We start from the raw sequence: 16,790 nt of genomic DNA on the forward strand, positions 1-16,790 counted from the left end.
CTCAACAAAGAAAGAGATCGGCATGTGGTGTAAATGTTATGAAGGATGTTCAGAGAAAGAACGGCACATTCCTGCTCCTAATGCACTGCAGTTTAAAATAAAAATGAAAGTAAACAAAACCTGAACTCAGTTTGCAAAGTCAGTGCTTTCTAAATGCATTCAGCTCACTTCTGACTGTAGAGAGAGTTCAGTAATGTGGGAGAGAGAGAGCAAAATGCCTTTCAAAGCAACACAAAGACACGGAATACTTTACGTTCTTCACAGATTTCTTCGTGATTTCTCCTGCAGTCTCATGTTTTCTATATAAACCGCTCATTTGAGCAGTTCATTTCCTTTGACAATATTGGGTGGAAATGTTATAGTTTCTCTCACCTGATTACCTGCTCATCCAGGAGGTCCTACTCCTAGAGCCGGAGGGAAATTCCCAAACTTTCATCCTACATGACAGGTAGCTTTCAGCATAATCTGGACATTACATTTGAATGTTCAATCTGAACTCATTTACAATGGAAGTCTGTATTTGGGCAAGTTTAAAAACAAAAATGTGAATTTTTTAATATTTTTTTTCTTTTTTACATTTTAAAAATAAATCTCTTAAGCTCACCAAGGCTGCATTTATTTGATCAAAAATACAGTGAAATATTAATACAATTTTAAAAAAAAAACACTACCTGCATATGATAGCAATACATTACTCCAGTCAGTGTGACATAATCCTTCAGAAATCATTCGAATATTCTAATTTGCTGCTCAAGAAACATTATTAGCAATCTTGAAAATGTTTTTTCTGCGTCATTTTTGTTGTTGTTGTGGAAACCGTGATGCTTTTTTTTTTCAGGATTCTTGATTAGAACGTTCAAAAGAACATTTATTTCAAATAAAAATACTTCATAACTATAAAAATCGCTGTCAGTTTTGATCAGTTTAATGCTTCCTTGCTGAACAATAGTTAAAAAAGGCGTAAAGTTTAGCATCACGACTATTGATTTGGCTAAAGAAACTTCCGGTTGCAATATTGACGTAATTCCTGTAGGCCGCGCTTGCTCCGTGGCCGTGCATACCAGGTTGTATTGCTTTATATGTTCGTGATAATAGTTGAAAGACGATATGTAACTTTGCCCAGACAAGTCTTGTTTTTAATCTCATTCTAATGTTTAAATCTTGATGATATATATATATATATAGAAAAAGTGTGTGTTTACCATCAGTTCCTTTATAGCATATATTTAAGCTGAAAAAGCATTCATTGTAAAAAACAAAAACAAAACAAATTTCTTAAAGGGATAGTTCAGCCAAAAATGAAAATTCTGTCATTAATCGCTTACCCTCATGTTGTTCCAAACCCGTAACACTTTCGTTGCTCTTCTAAAAACAAATGAAGATATTTTTGGATGAAAACTGAGAGCCCTGTCCCTCCATTGACAGCTAGGCCAACACAACCGACACTTTGAAGCTTCAAAAATTCATAGAGATTGTAAAACTAATCCATATGAATTGAGCGGTTTAGTTCAAAACTTCTGAAGAGACACAATCGCTTTATAAGATGAACAGGTTGAATTTAGCCTTTTAATCACATATAAACATTCATCAACTCACACATCAGTTGTGGTAAACAGAAGCTCAAGCATGTTTGCCGTGTATGTTTATGCAAAAGTCATGATGTCATGTTGCAGATTTGGTTAAACAACTGAAATGCATTCCTCATCACAGCTCCTATGATCAAGAACAACTCTGATTGTTGTATCCGAACATGCCTGTTTTAATGGGAAAGCATTTGCTTTAGAAAAGTGCCACCTTGCAATTGATAAAACAACCAAGAGAGGAAATTTCACATAACGTACAGTTAGGGTGGTAGAGTTCTGTTATGTAATGACATTTTATTGGTCATACATTTTGTTGCAAATATAGCCCTGTTTAACAGTATAGAGAAGTGCAACATACACGATATTCAAGAGTTTGAGGTTCGTCATTCAAAGTAACATTACAGCAAATATATTAGTAATTCACTGCCACAGAATGAGGCATTTGTGCCATTCTCATGCAAAAAAAGCCGTTAGAAAAGCCCTGAAATATATATGAGAGGCAGGCCTGGAAAACTTCACATTACTCGGGTGAACGAAAACACAAGTCAACTGGCATATTTTTGCTAAATTTTGGCACAAAAGTGATCAAAATCCATTTAGCTGACAACCACGTTTGAAAGTGCTACGACTGTTACTCAGAAATAGCTCCTTGATATAAAAATAAGCTTTTGAACTCAGGCTAAGCAGGCAGTTTGCAGCCACAACCACAACAAAAAAAATGACAATATTCAACATGAAAAAAAATTGCTTTAAAAAAAAGTAGTCTTTCCTTTCTCCTATAAATAAAAATAATTGCTCTGTCCATCATCTCTGCAAAAGACAAAATGTATCCAAGAGATCATAATAAGGATATTTAAAGTGAAAAACACTCTCATTGTGCACAAAAAAGAAACGAAGAGTGCCCAGTCTCACGGCAAAAATAATGAACAAAAGTTGCCAGATTTGTGCTTGTGATTTATATCAATGCATTCCTCTCACAATATAAACTGAATCTGGACCACTACAGACCAACTCCACATGTATTTTAAACAACATGTCCAGTGTAAGATATCACTTTATAAGAAGGGATACGAAACATGCCCTTAAAGAGAGAAAGCAGACAGAGCCCCGCTTCCTCGGTTCGGATGCCCGCAGCAGGGACTCTCTCCTCGCCTGCTGCCGCACAGTGAAATTCAACCCATACTAAGAGGGACTGCAAAGTGCTTTTGATGCAGAATGCACGTAACCCACGATTTCCTGCCGCTTTAACGTCGTCCGTGAGGGTTACACTCCCGCCGATGACTTCTCTGCTGTGTTGTTCAGAACTTCATCAATTCTGTCATCTTCTATGACAACTGAAAGAGAAATCACATGAGGGACACGGGGTCAAATATGCTGCCCTTGGAGAAATGACAAGACTTTAGTTTTATTGACAGGACAGTCAGGTTATGCAGACTGCAGGGGGAAAAAATGACTAATGTAAATAAATATACAATAGAATGACGTGATAAAATTCCTTTTAAACTATTGACAAAAAAAAAAAAATCTAGTTCTGGTATAGTAATTATGCATGCCGTTTTGGATGACCTGATAATACCGGATAAATGCACATTAAAAAAATCCAATAAAAATTGTCACACTCCTGGACTCATTGAACTGCAAAAAGTTAAATGGTGATTTAACAATTTTGAAAAAAAAAAAATCTTATTTTTTTCTGTGGCTTAAAATAGAAATGAATTCAAATAAAGAAAAATAAAATCTGAAAAATGTTCATGCTGCTGTCAAGCCCAAAACCAAACAAACAAACCAAATGTTGGCCCGCAATTTCTTTAATTCTCTTTTTCTGAAGTCTGGGATTTTCAAGAATAATATCAGTGAATAATGACTTACATTTCAGTCCCTTTCACAAAGCTATCATATGAGTATTTATTGAAGAATCATCTGGAACAGAGCTTTTAAGCTTTAAAAAGAGCATAAAATACACAATATATGTATTTTATATCTTATTTGGTATCTTTTGATAGCTGTTGTCCGGAACAGTTTTGTGTGTGTGTGTGTGTGTGTGTGTGTGTGTGTGTGTGCTCTTTTTGGAGCTTGATAGCTGTGATCCAGACTATATAATAATATGCAATATGTAAGAATGAAAAAAGTTTCTATTAAATGAATTAGCAATCATCAAACAGCAAAATCAATATGACTCAAGATGAAATCCCATTATGAACATGCAGACAAGTAAATGCAAACGCATCACGCTGACATCATCACGTGATGCCACAAATTAGCATATTTAAATAATCGGTAATGGAAACGAGGCATTACTTCGACGCATGTAGTTTTTTTTTTGGATATCAGAACATTAATATATACTTTAAGACTATAATCCGCACTTATTTTTATTTCACCTACGACACAACGACAACGTAAAAAAAAAAAATCGTTTTCTCACCTCTCTTACTGCGTCCGATCTGTCCGAGTTTCGGAGCTCGTTTGTTCTGCGCAGAACTGAAGAAGTTACTGTTGTTGTTCTGCAGGCGACAGGTGAGGGATATCTGCTCTTCATCTCCATCATCACCGTACGGAGAGATGTTCTCGTCGTAAGGCAGCACTTCTGACATGATTCCGTTCACAATAATCGATCAGGATATAAGACACTCGGTAACCGACGAGCGAGGGCTCTGCAAGCAAACAGCGCGCGAGAATCTCAACTGTCACACGATACAGCTTTAGTTTACCGTCACACAATGGGAGTCACTTTTCCTGTCTTTATTTACAGTCGATGAGCTGAAGTCACTCGGAAAAACTGATGTAGATGCAAAACAGGAGCGATGCAACAACACACGGATCCTCAGAGAGCAGAGAGACGTCACTCAGACTGCACGGCACGCGCAGAAGCTCGTCCACCCCCCCCCCCCCCCCCTCTCGCACTGCTGCCTGCCTGCACCATTTGGGTACTGTGGTGTAGTGGGCAGTGTCCCAAAGGATGTGGGTTTGAATCCCACTAGGGTTGAACATCACTGCCAACCAGAAGATTGTCTCATTCTTGTCTTTGCACATGGGTACTGTGGCTTAGTGGTGAAAGATTACATATAGGGTTGATTCATGCTGTTTCATCTTGTTGTCTGAAGCTTCCCTGCCTAAATCATTTTGCAAATGTATTTATTTATAGGGGCAGTGCACAGTAATGGACATTAACATAAACAGAAGCTCAACAGACCCGAACTCAACTGAACTAAGGATGAACTTTTGAAGCGTCAAAGTGCTACAGTAGTTGCATAGGCTGTCAATGGAGGGACCGAAAGCTCTAATATTTCATCAAAAATATCTTCATTTGCGTGCCAAAGATGAATGAAATTCTAGTAAATTTGGAACAACATGAGGTTGAGCAATGGATGACAGGAATTTAATTTTTGGTTGAACTATCCCTTTAAGAACATCTACAACAACATAATATCATTTGTTATTCAACAGGCATATCATTTGACTACTTTTTATTCTCGTATAACAATATACAATCTTAACAAACAGTATATGATTGGTTTAGTAGTGGTTTATGTGATTTAATCTGTATTCAATACTCAAGCATTTGAATATTTCTGGTGGTTTTAATGGTTTAAATGCATTATGTTGTTGGCTCTGTTAGTATCATAATTATGTAATTTACACAATTGGCTGATCTCAGTACTAGACAACCCACAGTGAGCCTCCTAGATTGAATTGTGATGGTAAAGCTAGACAGGTATCTCCATCTACTGGTCGGACACAATAACACTGCTTAATGCAAAAATAAAGAAATCTACATGTTCTTTAATTGTTTACATTTTTATAATATTGTTTGTAAAATATGCATAACCAATACAGCTTTTCTTAATTGTGATATAGATATAATATTTAAGATGAAAGGAACCCTTTTAAACCAGGAGCATCTAAAATCTAATTCATATCTTCATTTATATCTTCTCTGACAGATCGTATTATTCTAAAGAGCTCCTGTATATGTCTGAACCTCCTAACTCTTCTCCTCGGTTTCCCGCTCAGCATGTAGAGGAAGATGGCGCATGCGGTCAGGCCAAGCGTCACCTTCAAGACCCTGCAGAGCCACAGGTCTCTCTCCTGCTTCTTCAGAAGACTGAAGACGTGCTGGAGCTCCAGAGGTGGGACACAAACCAGGTGGCTGTCTTGCATCATCTTGCACGCAACACCAGTCAAGCTGTCAAAAAGCATAATTTTGATAAATTATATTTTTCAGATGTTCAAGGTGTCAAAAGTCATAGCAGCATCACACAGGGAAGCAGAGCAAAATGTTGGAACATTTTAAAAATGTGATTCTAAAACGGATTGTTCCGGTCCTCGATTCTGATTGGTCGAGCCTCGTTTGAAGCCGTTGTAAATTACAAACAGTGAAAACAAGCATTTTTATAGACTAACCGTTTTATAAAAGCAAGGTTTATAGTGAATTTAGAACAGGTAAAGGGGTAACCTTGAACCATATTAACATATTAAAGGTTTTTAAGTCTCTTATTCTCTCAAAAGCTGCATTTATTTGATACAAATAGAAATATATAGTAAAAAAAGTGATATTGTGAAATATTATTATTACTATGTAAAGTAACATGTTTTTTATTTGAGTATATTTTAAAATGGGATTTATTCCTGTGAATTTTCAGCTTCATTACTCCAGTCTTCAGTGTCACATGATCCTTCAGAACTGACTCTAATATGATGATTTGCTGCTTGAAAACAGTCGTGCTGATTCATATTTTTGTGGAAACCATGATACATTTTATTTTTCAAGATTCTTAGAAGATTCAAAAGAACAGCATTTATTTGAAACAGAAATATTTTGTAACATTAGTACAAATGTCTCTACTGTCACTTTTGATCAATGCATGCTTTCCGAATATTAATTTCATTCAAAATCTCTAACTTTTGAATGGTACTGTAAGGCATTTTATTTTAAAGATAATTAATTAATCATTTCTTTCCAAAAATATCTTTTGAACAATAGTGTCACTAGTATTTTCAAACCAGTGTTATTATCATTATATTTTCAAATCTTCTTATATCATTCATATTTACGTACATTTTTCCATTACACGAGAGAGATACATAACTTACATTTTAGTGATGGTTTATGTTTTGCATAAAGGAAGTCATTGACTTCCTTTTAATGTGATTGGTGGGTGACAAAAATCTTAACTGTGGATCCTATAGATTTATCACACGGAGTGAAAAAGTTATTACATTTTTTAATAGGTGAATTATCTTTTTGTTATTCTGCAGAAAACAACTACTTTATCTCACGATTCTGAATTTTTATCTCACAACTTTATAGCATGCATTTGCGACTATATATCACTCAATTCTGACTTTATAATTGTTTGAGTTTGTCACGCAATTCTGAAAAAAGAGTCAGAATTGTGAGATAAAAAGTCGCAATTACCTTTTTACATTTTTATTGTGTGGTGGAAACAAGCTTCCATAGCATATGCAAACAATCTCAACAATTTGCATTACGATCGGTATGAACAGTTTGAGTGTGCAAATCTGTTGCCAAAACACACACACACACACACACACACACACACTTATAAGTTTAACAGAATCCATACCCTTCCAGGTACCATTACAGGCTACTCATAAATAATATTAATGATTATTTTAATTTATAATTAGGTAGTACTTTATTTTAAAGTCCATACTATGTACTTATTACAGTAATTGCATTAACTGGGTAATAATAACTAGGTACTAATCCTGAACCATCCCCTTAACCTAACCCATGTAGTTACCTTATATTATCCAGTACGTCCTTAAGTAAGTGCACGTACTGTAAAGTAAATCATTTTAATATTAATGGCCATATTCAAATTTATAATATTTACCAGACATCTGTTGGGTGATTCAGCACCCTCTTCTCTTTCAGGACCCTGTTGCAGTTGTCGACAAAAAGGCTGTTCAAGGTTTCCTTGAATTTCTGCAAAACACACGGAAACTGTACAAGTACAAATTTAACGGAAACGTGCAGAAGTTGTTGAGACGGCATCTGGTGAGGCTCATCTGCTCCCTGTGCTGGACAAAATGACTGTTTTCTTCATAAGGTAACACCTCAGACGTGCTCCCTCTCATCCACCATAATCAATAACTATATATAATTTAAAAGCAGGATGATGGCAGAATGTGTTTAGGCTGGAAATCTTTGGAAAAACTGATATACAAAAGGATGCAAATTACAGTTACAGTAGATCAGATGCCAGTCAGATAAATATTACCTGCAAGCTACTGCTCCTCCCCTTTCCATTTGTTTTTGCCAATGTAGCTCAGTGGTTAAAAATCTGTTTGAACATTTAAAAAAAAACTAAGCTTCCACCTTCATCTTGCCCTTTCCAGTTCAATTAGGAAACAGTATATAATAATACATAAATAGTTATTGTTTTAATTCTGTTTGGCTTTACAGACTATTGTTAAGACTTTTAGTACTTCATTGTGGCCATCTAAAGTTAAACTAGTATATATTTATCTCCTGTTCTATAAAGTAATGTCACTCTTGCACATACTGTTGGTACGTTGAAGTAAACATCAACAATTTGCAAATTCAGATCACACAGACTTATCCACTACAGAAACTTTATTTGCTCTTTAAATCACTATAATATTCATGGTAAAGTATTCATAGCTAATACTGAAGAACAAAGGAAGAACAAACTGATTAGGTTCAACAAATTCCCATTTAATAAATCAGATTAAAGCTTTACATCTCCCACCGCCCTTCTTACAAAAAAACAACAACAAATAAAAACAATTCAAATGAAAAGTAAAAATAATGATTGGACACCACAAAACTGGCGTCCAACTTTTAGACTAAAGTGAACATGTCAATTATATTTAACCCAAAAATTGAACTTTATTTCACATAAAGAAAATGAATCTTGTTTTTAGGACCATTAGGTGCTGTAACATTTTCATGACGACTAAGCACAAACCTTATATACTTGAAAAGCATAACTGTTTAAGTATATATAAAAAGAAATCCAATGTATTGCGTTTACCTTTTTTAATACACAATAAAATCTGTATTATAGTAGTTTTTACCGTGATCAAAATAATACATTACAGTAGTACGAAATCAATGTGAACCAAAAAATATTCACAATGCAAAAAATCCTAATGCTCCTAAAATAAGCACTTTTATTCATTTCTCTCTTTTTTTAATAGAAGAAACCGTCTTTATAAATGTTCTTATGTTTTGATTTTGGTTGAAATACAACAGAATTTCAGTTCACACAGGCACAAGTGATGATTACAATTGCCAACAGTGCGATCAATCAACAGAATACAAACTCAAACTGGAAGAATATTTTTGAATGCAGAGTGTTTGCATTATGGCTGATATTACATGGCAAAAACCTGCTCTCAAAGTCACTCATTTTAAAGAGCGTAATTCATATTCATAATAAGGCCTCTAGCTGTTATACAGAGGGACTATCCTATCTATTCTAGCCCTGCATATGGGGCACTTCTTCGGTTCGGGGAGGGCCCTATAGCATTCCTCACAGGTACACACGTGACCGCACTCTAGAAACACGCAGGAGCGCTCGTGGCTCAGGCATATCGTGCATGCAGTGGGAGACACATCACCCTCCGCCACGTCGAGCTCCTTTAAACGTCTGCTCTGCCACTTTCTGTACTCGTCCAGCACGCTGCGCTCTTTCCTCCGCTCCTTACGCAGCACGTACTGTCGCCACAGCAGGTAGAATAGCGTGGCGCAGGCAGTCAAGCCAAACAGCACCGTCAAGACCCTCCAGAGCCGCAGGTAACCCTCTTGCTTACTCAGGAGCGTGTCGTAGTCCAGGCGGCTGAGGAAGTACCGCAGGCCCTGCTTAGGGGGTTGAAGACGAACCAGGTTGTTGTCCAGCACCAGCTCCCCTACGCCAGTCATGCTGGCACCCAGACGGAGCATTTCTTCCGTCTCCTGGATGCCCTGCGGCCGCTCGCCGCTGATGAAGTGACCGATGACGTTGGTCAGAGACTGCTGGGATGGGTGGAAGTTCTCATAGGTGGTCTCCAGATCCAGTTCAGCTGCATCGAGTGGACGGACCACTCGCACCATTGTGGGAATGGTGTCATCATGCGGGGCCAGGTCAAAGGGCACGGTGTTGGTGCGTTGGTGGATGAGCTTTTCACAATCATTCCTAAAAGAAAGATGCATTGGCAAAGTGAATTAAAATATCATTTTAAAATATAAAATCAAAATTTGAATAACTATAAATTATAAATATATATATATATATATTAAAGTTAAATATTTTTAATGTTTAAAATATAAAAAACTATTACAATTACAGATTATAAATGTTGTTATATTAAAACAATAAATAAATATTTAAAGTATTATCTAATTATGTAAAAAATATTGAGGTAAATTTAGAGATTTAAATAAATTATGATATATTATAATTAGAGAAAAATGTGTAAAAACTTTAAATTAAATTTTTTAAATGTTAAAACAATACATATTTAAATAAGAATCTAAATATTGGCATAAATACGTATGTAAACAAATACGTACAATTGAATTAGTGTAATTATGAAAAACTAAATATTACTATAAACATTTTAATATTCAAACAAATATTTATTACCTAAATATTTGAAAAATATGTAGTTATAATTAATTATTTAAAGTATAATGATTAAAAACTAAATATTATACATATTTTTTTATAAAGAAAACAAAACGCTGATAGTGTAATTTATACATTATATCATAGTGTATAGGTTATATAACAGTATTAATGGACAGTTTTACACATTCAGAACAAGTACCACAGATGTGTTGTGCGATTCCACACCATCTTCTTCTCCTTTAGGGTCAACCTCTCGATGACTCCTTTACAGTTGTCCACAAACTGGCTGTTCAAGGTCTCCTTCACTGAGCGCACAACACCTATAGACGTATGAATAAAACACTAGAACGTTAAAACCCACTAATCCTATTTTTGCAAGTGTCCTCTCATTGTTTTCCAGCATGTCTTTATAATAGTGGGTCAATAATTATTGTATCGACATCAGCGGGTTTGACCAACAGCAGCACTGGATTAATCTCAGAAGCCATACCTTCAATAACTGCATAAGGAACACATTTTCCTGGTGCTTCATTGAGGATAGTTTTAAGGTCTGGATTTAAGGACATCTTCTTGGCCTCCTGTCACACAGGTCAGGTTTAAGTATGATCTACTTCTTGAAGTGGTGGTGTTTTTAAAAGAAATATACCAGGGTTGTTTTCTTACCCTTAGTCTAGCCACATGGCTCGATTTCTTCTTGTATATGGAGTACAAGACAGCAGTCAGAGCCGAACTAGTGGCCAGCAACACAATCTGTGCTGTGGAGGGTCTGCCACTGGCCTCCATCCTTCAATCGACAGACCAACTGAGAATAAAAAATACAATGAACAACAGCTCACGATACAACTCTAGTCTACACTAAACACAGTTAAGCGGTAATGGACGGGACAAACTTTCTCCAACTTACAAGTCAACCCATTCCTAGCTTATGAACTAGGCATTCTTCAAAAAGGTTAGTTAAAACTTTATATTTACGGGGTAAAATATGTATTGTATCATAAAATAGATAAATAAACCATATTTTATTTTACATTTTTCCTCCACAGATATTGTAAGTAACTTCTATAAAAACAAAACGACGGCTATAAATTAGCCTGAACTGCTAGCTAGCATTGCCTTCCGATAACAACAAACTTAAATATGCGCTGTGAAAACGCAAATCCTTTATTTGATCATTTTAGAATCGCTATTTGTAACTGAAAAGGCACCGTTCAAGATTAGTGTTTAACAAAACAAACATGCAACAAAGAAAAGGGTAATTTGACTACCTACACTAAAAGCTGTGCTGCTGTCGTTCAACTCTCTGGCTGTCAGTGTCAGCTCAGTCCCCTTCAAAATAAAAGCCTTTTGTGAAGTTTGACTTTGAAAATACGATAAACAAATATATTAAAAATATTAATCCATGCAATAACTGCTATTTTAAATAGCTTAAGATCTACACCATAATACTTAGAAGAAAATTGTATTAAAAAAAAAAAAAACCAAATCCATATTTTTTCAAATAAATTCCAGACATGCAGAAAATACCAAATCCAGTAGAAATATTGTAGTGTGTTATTTCGCGAGTCATGCATGGGTGTTTTATATAGAAATATAGAATGTGCATTTATGGTTTATAATGAACATTTTTATGAAAAAAATTTGGAATTTGACTCCAACTCTTATTCTAGTTTTCTGGAAAAGACACGCTTGATTAGACACGCTCAGATGGTAAAATACACACGTTTTCTAAATATAGCTTTGAGATTTAAACATTAGAATGAGATTATTAGTGATCGTTAGTGATAACTTCTCTTGGCAAAGTTAACGTTACATCTCTTCTTTCAACTCGCCAGTAAATTTACAGTTAAAGGCGGGAAAACAAGTTCGACCATTGTGAATGCGAGACTGCAAGAGACAATCTTCCGCCATGCTACTACAAACGGTAAAGATAAAGGTAAATTAAATGAAATTGACATTTAATATAGCTCACAATGTTTCGTAAGCTTATATGTGAAGCCATTTCAGTCTAGACTTGATACAACAAATGTACGTACGATCAGGTTTAATAGCCTAGTTCAAAGCTTATTATGTTTATTTTGAGGAAAATAATAAGACATGTCATGGTTCTGCCCTCATCTGACTTTTTTTTTTTCAAACAACATGATGATTTTATATTTGTTGTTGCTTCCAAAAGTGTGGTAGTTGTGGTTTATTTGTTATGATTTTTTTTCCTCCAGTTGGTTGTTCAGTCAATTTTTTTATATTAAAGGGACAGTTCACCCAAAAACGAAATTTCTGTCATTATTTACCCACCCTTATGTTTTTATTGTTCCAAACCTGTACGAATTTCTTTCTTTATTTTGAAGATATTTTGAAGAATGTTGGTGACCAAACAGTTGATGGGGCCCCATAGAGTGCCGAAGTTATGATGTCAGAACAACTCGGAAGCTAGTGGCGCATCGAAAACGAAAAGCTATGCATTTTCCCCATTGACTTTTGGAAAATCGCAAAAAACAAGATCTCTGTTCAACAAAGAGTTGTGACTCACACATTTTGTCTTATCAAGATAATCTTTACAAGTTCATCCAAAATGTATACATTTTGAAGCCTATATAAAGATTTTAAAAAACCACAAGCAGACACAATAAAGTTTGAAAAACCACAAGCAGGTTGTAAAACTGGTGTTTTTTATGTCATAGATCAAAACATGAAAATATTCAGAGGCTGCTTTGTTAACCACAGACCTTATTTCAGGTGATTTAGCAAAAACCCATTCAAAAAACCCACAGACTTTAGGGCGAGGGAACAGGTAGTGCTAAAATGCTAACTCACTTCTGCGTTTTGGCCTACAAAGTGACGTCATAACTTTGGCACTCTATTGTCTTCCATAGTATTATTCCCCACACTATTCTTCAAAATATCTTCTAGAATAAAGAAATTCATACAGGTTTGGATGGAACAACTTTTTTTGGGGTGAACTATCATTTGATGACACTGCAAATCTGGCTGTATTACAGTAGATGTCAGTGTTGAGTCATGCTCAGAGAAAACCCAGACAAAATAACTAATATTCATATTCTCCCTATCAACAATGGACCATTGAGTTATTGCAAACATGTAATTCTGTCTTCTGAAAGAAACAGCATGACTGCATCATTAATAAACTGCAAGACCTTTGCCAAAAGTCAACAGCATAAAGCTCAATGTGAATTTGCATTACAAATACTGACAGCCAAAGAGATTCAGTAAATATCTATTCATCAGAGTTGCATAAAGAACACTACATCTCATCTTCAGCACCACACATGCACAGTTCGCTCTTATTCTCACTAATTCATGGGATAAAAACCCAGCAGCTCTTGTTGATGAAAAGCCTATTTGAATATTAATAAACTTTTCACCAAGGAAGATTATAATGATGTCCCACAGGGTGTAAAACAGCCTCTATATAGTTCATTAAACTTAAGACAGATGATTTAATGATGACAGTTAAAGCGGCTTGATGATTGATGAGCTTTACACAATAGAAATGGAAATTTTTGTTTTGCTCTAGAATGTTTGCAATGAAAAAAATTAGCGTGCCGATGGGATAAATTTTGTGTAATATCACCTGCAGAATATGAGAACAGAAAAACTTAGCATACAACAGACTAACTTTTTACCAAGTATTAAATTATAAATTGTATGCTAAAACAAAGCCTGTTGAGACCTCAAGCTGCCATGATTTTACCAAGGTTAAGTGTTATCTAGAATGTGGTATGTACTGTTCTCTCTCTCTCTCTCTCTCTCTCTCTCTCTCTCTCTCTCTCTCTCTCTCTCTCTTTCTCTCTCTATATATATATATATAAAAAATGTTGATTAGGTTAATTTAATTATATGAAAGAGGAGGTGAAGTTATCTCATATTTTCACAGATAGTATAAAATATACATTAGAGATTTATTAATATTTGTATTAATTTTTTTTTCCAGATATCTACACTTTTCATCTTTAATCGGCTGCTGGTGATTGAATATCGGTTTATTGGTACCATTGACTCGAGGGTTTTAGAGAAAATCACCCAACTCTAATAATCACAGGTAAAGTCATTTTTTTTAACATGTTGTTTGGATATTTACAAAATGTTTAAAATAATAATAGCCATTCATTTTGACGTGATAAATGTGTCTTAACATTGAGACAAAACCCAACTCAAAGATGAAAGCACATTTGTAAAAATTTAGATCGCAAGAAAAGATTTTTATTATCATTAATAATAAAAATTAACAACAATAAATAATATAATGCAGGTTATTTTTTAATTGTTGTAACCTAGCTGTCATTTAGCTATTATTATTAATGTTTGATTATGTTTTTATTGTTGTAGTCTAAAGATCATTTAGTTAATGTGTCAAAAAAGCAGTATAAGTCAATCTCTTATTTACAATCAGTTATCTTCAACACATTGTGATGGAATCTGTATATAACCTGTGGTGAAAATCCAGCTTTTAATGTTGTTTTTGATAAGCTTTAAGACAAACACATGCAAATTCAACACCATTGCTGAGTATTTTCTCCTTAAAACTGCAGTGAAACAAAGACTCAAAAACACGGTTTGAAATCGTTTACGTCAAACTACCTTGTAACCAATCAGGTGAAACGTGTGATCGTCAACAAGTGGATCTCTTAGCTGGTGTGACTGAGTGAGTGAAGGCGGGGCTCATTTGCATATATTCATAGAACTGCGTATATTAAACGAGGCAAGGGTGTAGTTACATTGAAGGTATTTTAAGGTAATGTTTTTTTTTTTAAGGAAAAAATTATTGACTTCAGGGGGACTTTAAGTGGTGCGGATGAATTATTGCAGTAGTTTGATGGGTTTGTGGGTTTGCGTTTTGAACAAACATCAAATAATCTTTGAGTAACATCATCCCGGTGTTGTTGTGCAAGAATTATAAATATAGCATTTCAGAGGAGAGGTCTAAAATACAGTAGAGTGAGTTTATTAGGCCATTCATAGACCTTTAACCTTAAGTTCTTCAAAAACACCAATCATTTAATCAAGACCTGACAGAAAGTGGTGTGTTGTTCAGTGGTGGCTGACTAATGCGAACATCAAGCAGAAACATGGGAGAAATGTCCTTTCCACATCAACAGCTGACTCACCAGAGCTCCCGCCTCAGGCCTCAGCTTTAACATTACTCGCCTTGTTGAGGGAACGAGCAAACTGTTTGTGTAGTTTGCCGTTCTTTACCCCTGTTTCTCCGACAAGAAACACAGTGTCCACTCAAGCATGGATTAGAAAAAGTGTAGACAGATGGGCAGGCGGGCAACAAACGGGAAGTGCTGGATACCAGATGTGTCTGCATTAGTGCCGTAGAGCGCATACAGTAGATGAAGGTGTGCAGGGATGCTGATGTACTCTCACACACTCCTGCTTTACACTAAAATTACAGAATGTTTCCAGATTGACTGTATTTAATATGGATAATAATCATAAATGTTTCTTGAGCATCATATTATAATAATTTCTGTAGGATCATGTGACTGGAGTAATGATGCTGTAAATTCAGCTTTGATCACAGGAATAAATTACACTTCACTATATATTCACATAGAAAACCGCTGATTTAAATTGTAATAATATTTCACAATATTACTGTTTTTTTTTGTTTTTTTAATCAAATAATTGCAGCTTGGTGAGCAGAAGAGACTTCTTTTAAAAACATAAAAAATCTTACCGATCTAAAACTTTTGACCGGTAGTGTATATGTATTGTATTTCAAACAATACTGGTTCAATCAAAAAGAAACACAATAAAAATATTGTTAAGTCTTGCACTACAGCACAAAATCTATACCCTACTAATAAATGGTTATTTTTCATAATACCATTTTGCTGTCTGTTGCAAAATCCCACACTAAATAATGAAAAACTTCAGCACTGTAATACATCATGACCAAGTTTCTTAGGAATCGGACATGATTAACTGTCAAAACTATGTAGAAAATGAGTAGTAGACGCATAAGAGAATTTTAGTATTTTATGCTTTATGCATTCTTTGTCCTGCATTGTCACCCAAAAACTGAATGATGACCGACATCCATCACCGGTACTTAAGGTTTTGCCATTTATCGTGAGCCATGATGTGATTGGAGAGCCTCCTCAAAGGATGAATAATGATTTTTTTTGGCACCGGCCTGCATCAAAGTAATACTAATTTCCGCTTTCTACAAACTTCAGCAGAGAGCCTCATTTGCATTCGTAGCCTTACATAATGAATATGCAAAAAAGCTGAATCAGGCCAAAGTTTTGGACATTTTTTGTCATAATACGCAACGCTGTTTAATGTTTGTTTTTCATTTAATTTCCAATGTACTGCTGATGGAGAGGAAGTTAGGGGGCAGAAATTATGCATCATCAAAACAGCTGAATTCAGGCAAACATTGCATTAAGATATGCTCTACGGTTTCCATTAGACCATGGCAGCAAACCATACATAAAATAATGAATCCAAAACTAAGCCCAATTAGTTTGGGCTGCTCAACCAAGTCTAATTTATCACATTTTATTTATACACAATGTAGCAATAAGGAATAGTATCTCTTACACAACGCCTCTTAGACATTTCATAATGTAACGACAAT

The 16,790-nt window shown here is 35.2% G+C and overlaps 3 protein-coding genes across 7 annotated transcripts in view; 1 reads left to right on the forward strand and 2 right to left on the reverse strand.

Annotated features, from left to right (window-relative positions):
* Window positions 1–1,552: 1,552 nt before the first annotated feature.
* Window positions 1,553–4,457, reverse strand: camk2n1b (calcium/calmodulin dependent protein kinase II inhibitor 1b). Its single transcript, XM_039652402.2, has 2 exons — window positions 4,009–4,457; window positions 1,553–2,917 (listed from the first exon to the last, which is right to left on the reverse strand). The coding sequence occupies exons 1-2, from the start codon at window positions 4,175–4,177 to the stop codon at window positions 2,847–2,849; spliced, it is 240 nt and encodes a 79-aa protein (XP_039508336.1). The 5' UTR covers window positions 4,178–4,457; the 3' UTR covers window positions 1,553–2,846.
* Window positions 4,388–16,790, forward strand: part of LOC148970666 (uncharacterized) — a 48,214-nt gene continuing 35,811 nt past the window's right edge. For all 4 annotated transcript variants that reach the window (XM_089124378.1, XM_089124377.1, XM_089124380.1 and 1 more), the window contains exons 1-4: window positions 4,388–4,510; window positions 5,598–5,729; window positions 7,486–7,660; window positions 14,136–14,243. In XM_089124378.1, coding sequence (XP_088980504.1) covers window positions 4,388–4,510; window positions 5,598–5,729; window positions 7,486–7,644 — 414 coding nt within the window. In that variant the 3' untranslated portion in view covers window positions 7,645–7,660; window positions 14,136–14,243. The remainder of the gene's footprint in view (window positions 4,511–5,597; window positions 5,730–7,485; window positions 7,661–14,135; window positions 14,244–16,790) is intronic.
* mul1 (mitochondrial E3 ubiquitin protein ligase 1) lies at window positions 8,269–11,532 on the reverse strand. Of its 2 annotated transcripts, none has more exons than XM_039652398.2 (5): window positions 11,452–11,532; window positions 10,850–10,988; window positions 10,677–10,764; window positions 10,386–10,506; window positions 8,269–9,751 (listed from the first exon to the last, which is right to left on the reverse strand). In XM_039652398.2, exons 2-5 carry the CDS (start codon window positions 10,967–10,969, stop codon window positions 9,022–9,024), a joined length of 1,059 nt encoding a protein of 352 aa, XP_039508332.1. In that variant the 5' UTR covers window positions 10,970–10,988; window positions 11,452–11,532; the 3' UTR covers window positions 8,269–9,021. The 2 variants fall into 2 exon arrangements, with proteins under 2 accessions (XP_039508332.1, XP_088980502.1); XM_089124376.1 differs by lacking the exon at window positions 11,452–11,532 and adding an exon at window positions 11,091–11,415.

The sequence above is a fragment of the Pimephales promelas genome, chromosome 20 (assembly GCF_988280905.1).
Source record: "Pimephales promelas chromosome 20, fPimPro1.hap1.1, whole genome shotgun sequence".
Taxonomy (NCBI): Eukaryota; Metazoa; Chordata; class Actinopteri; order Cypriniformes; family Leuciscidae; genus Pimephales; species Pimephales promelas.

Coding starts and splice junctions, on each gene's coding strand:
- mul1 (XM_039652398.2), bottom strand. CDS start 10,969: ATGGAGGCCAGTGGCAGACCCTCCACAGCACAGATTGTGTTGCTGGCC. Junction 10,765..10,849: donor GCCATGTGGCTAGACTAAGG/GTAAGAAAACAA, acceptor CCTGTGTGACAG/GAGGCCAAGAAGATGTCCTT. Junction 10,507..10,676: donor TCCTTATGCAGTTATTGAAG/GTATGGCTTCTG, acceptor ATACGTCTATAG/GTGTTGTGCGCTCAGTGAAG.
- camk2n1b (XM_039652402.2), bottom strand. CDS start 4,177: ATGTCAGAAGTGCTGCCTTACGACGAGAACATCTCTCCGTACGGTGAT. Junction 2,918..4,008: donor GATCGGACGCAGTAAGAGAG/GTGAGAAAACGA, acceptor TTTCTCTTTCAG/TTGTCATAGAAGATGACAGA.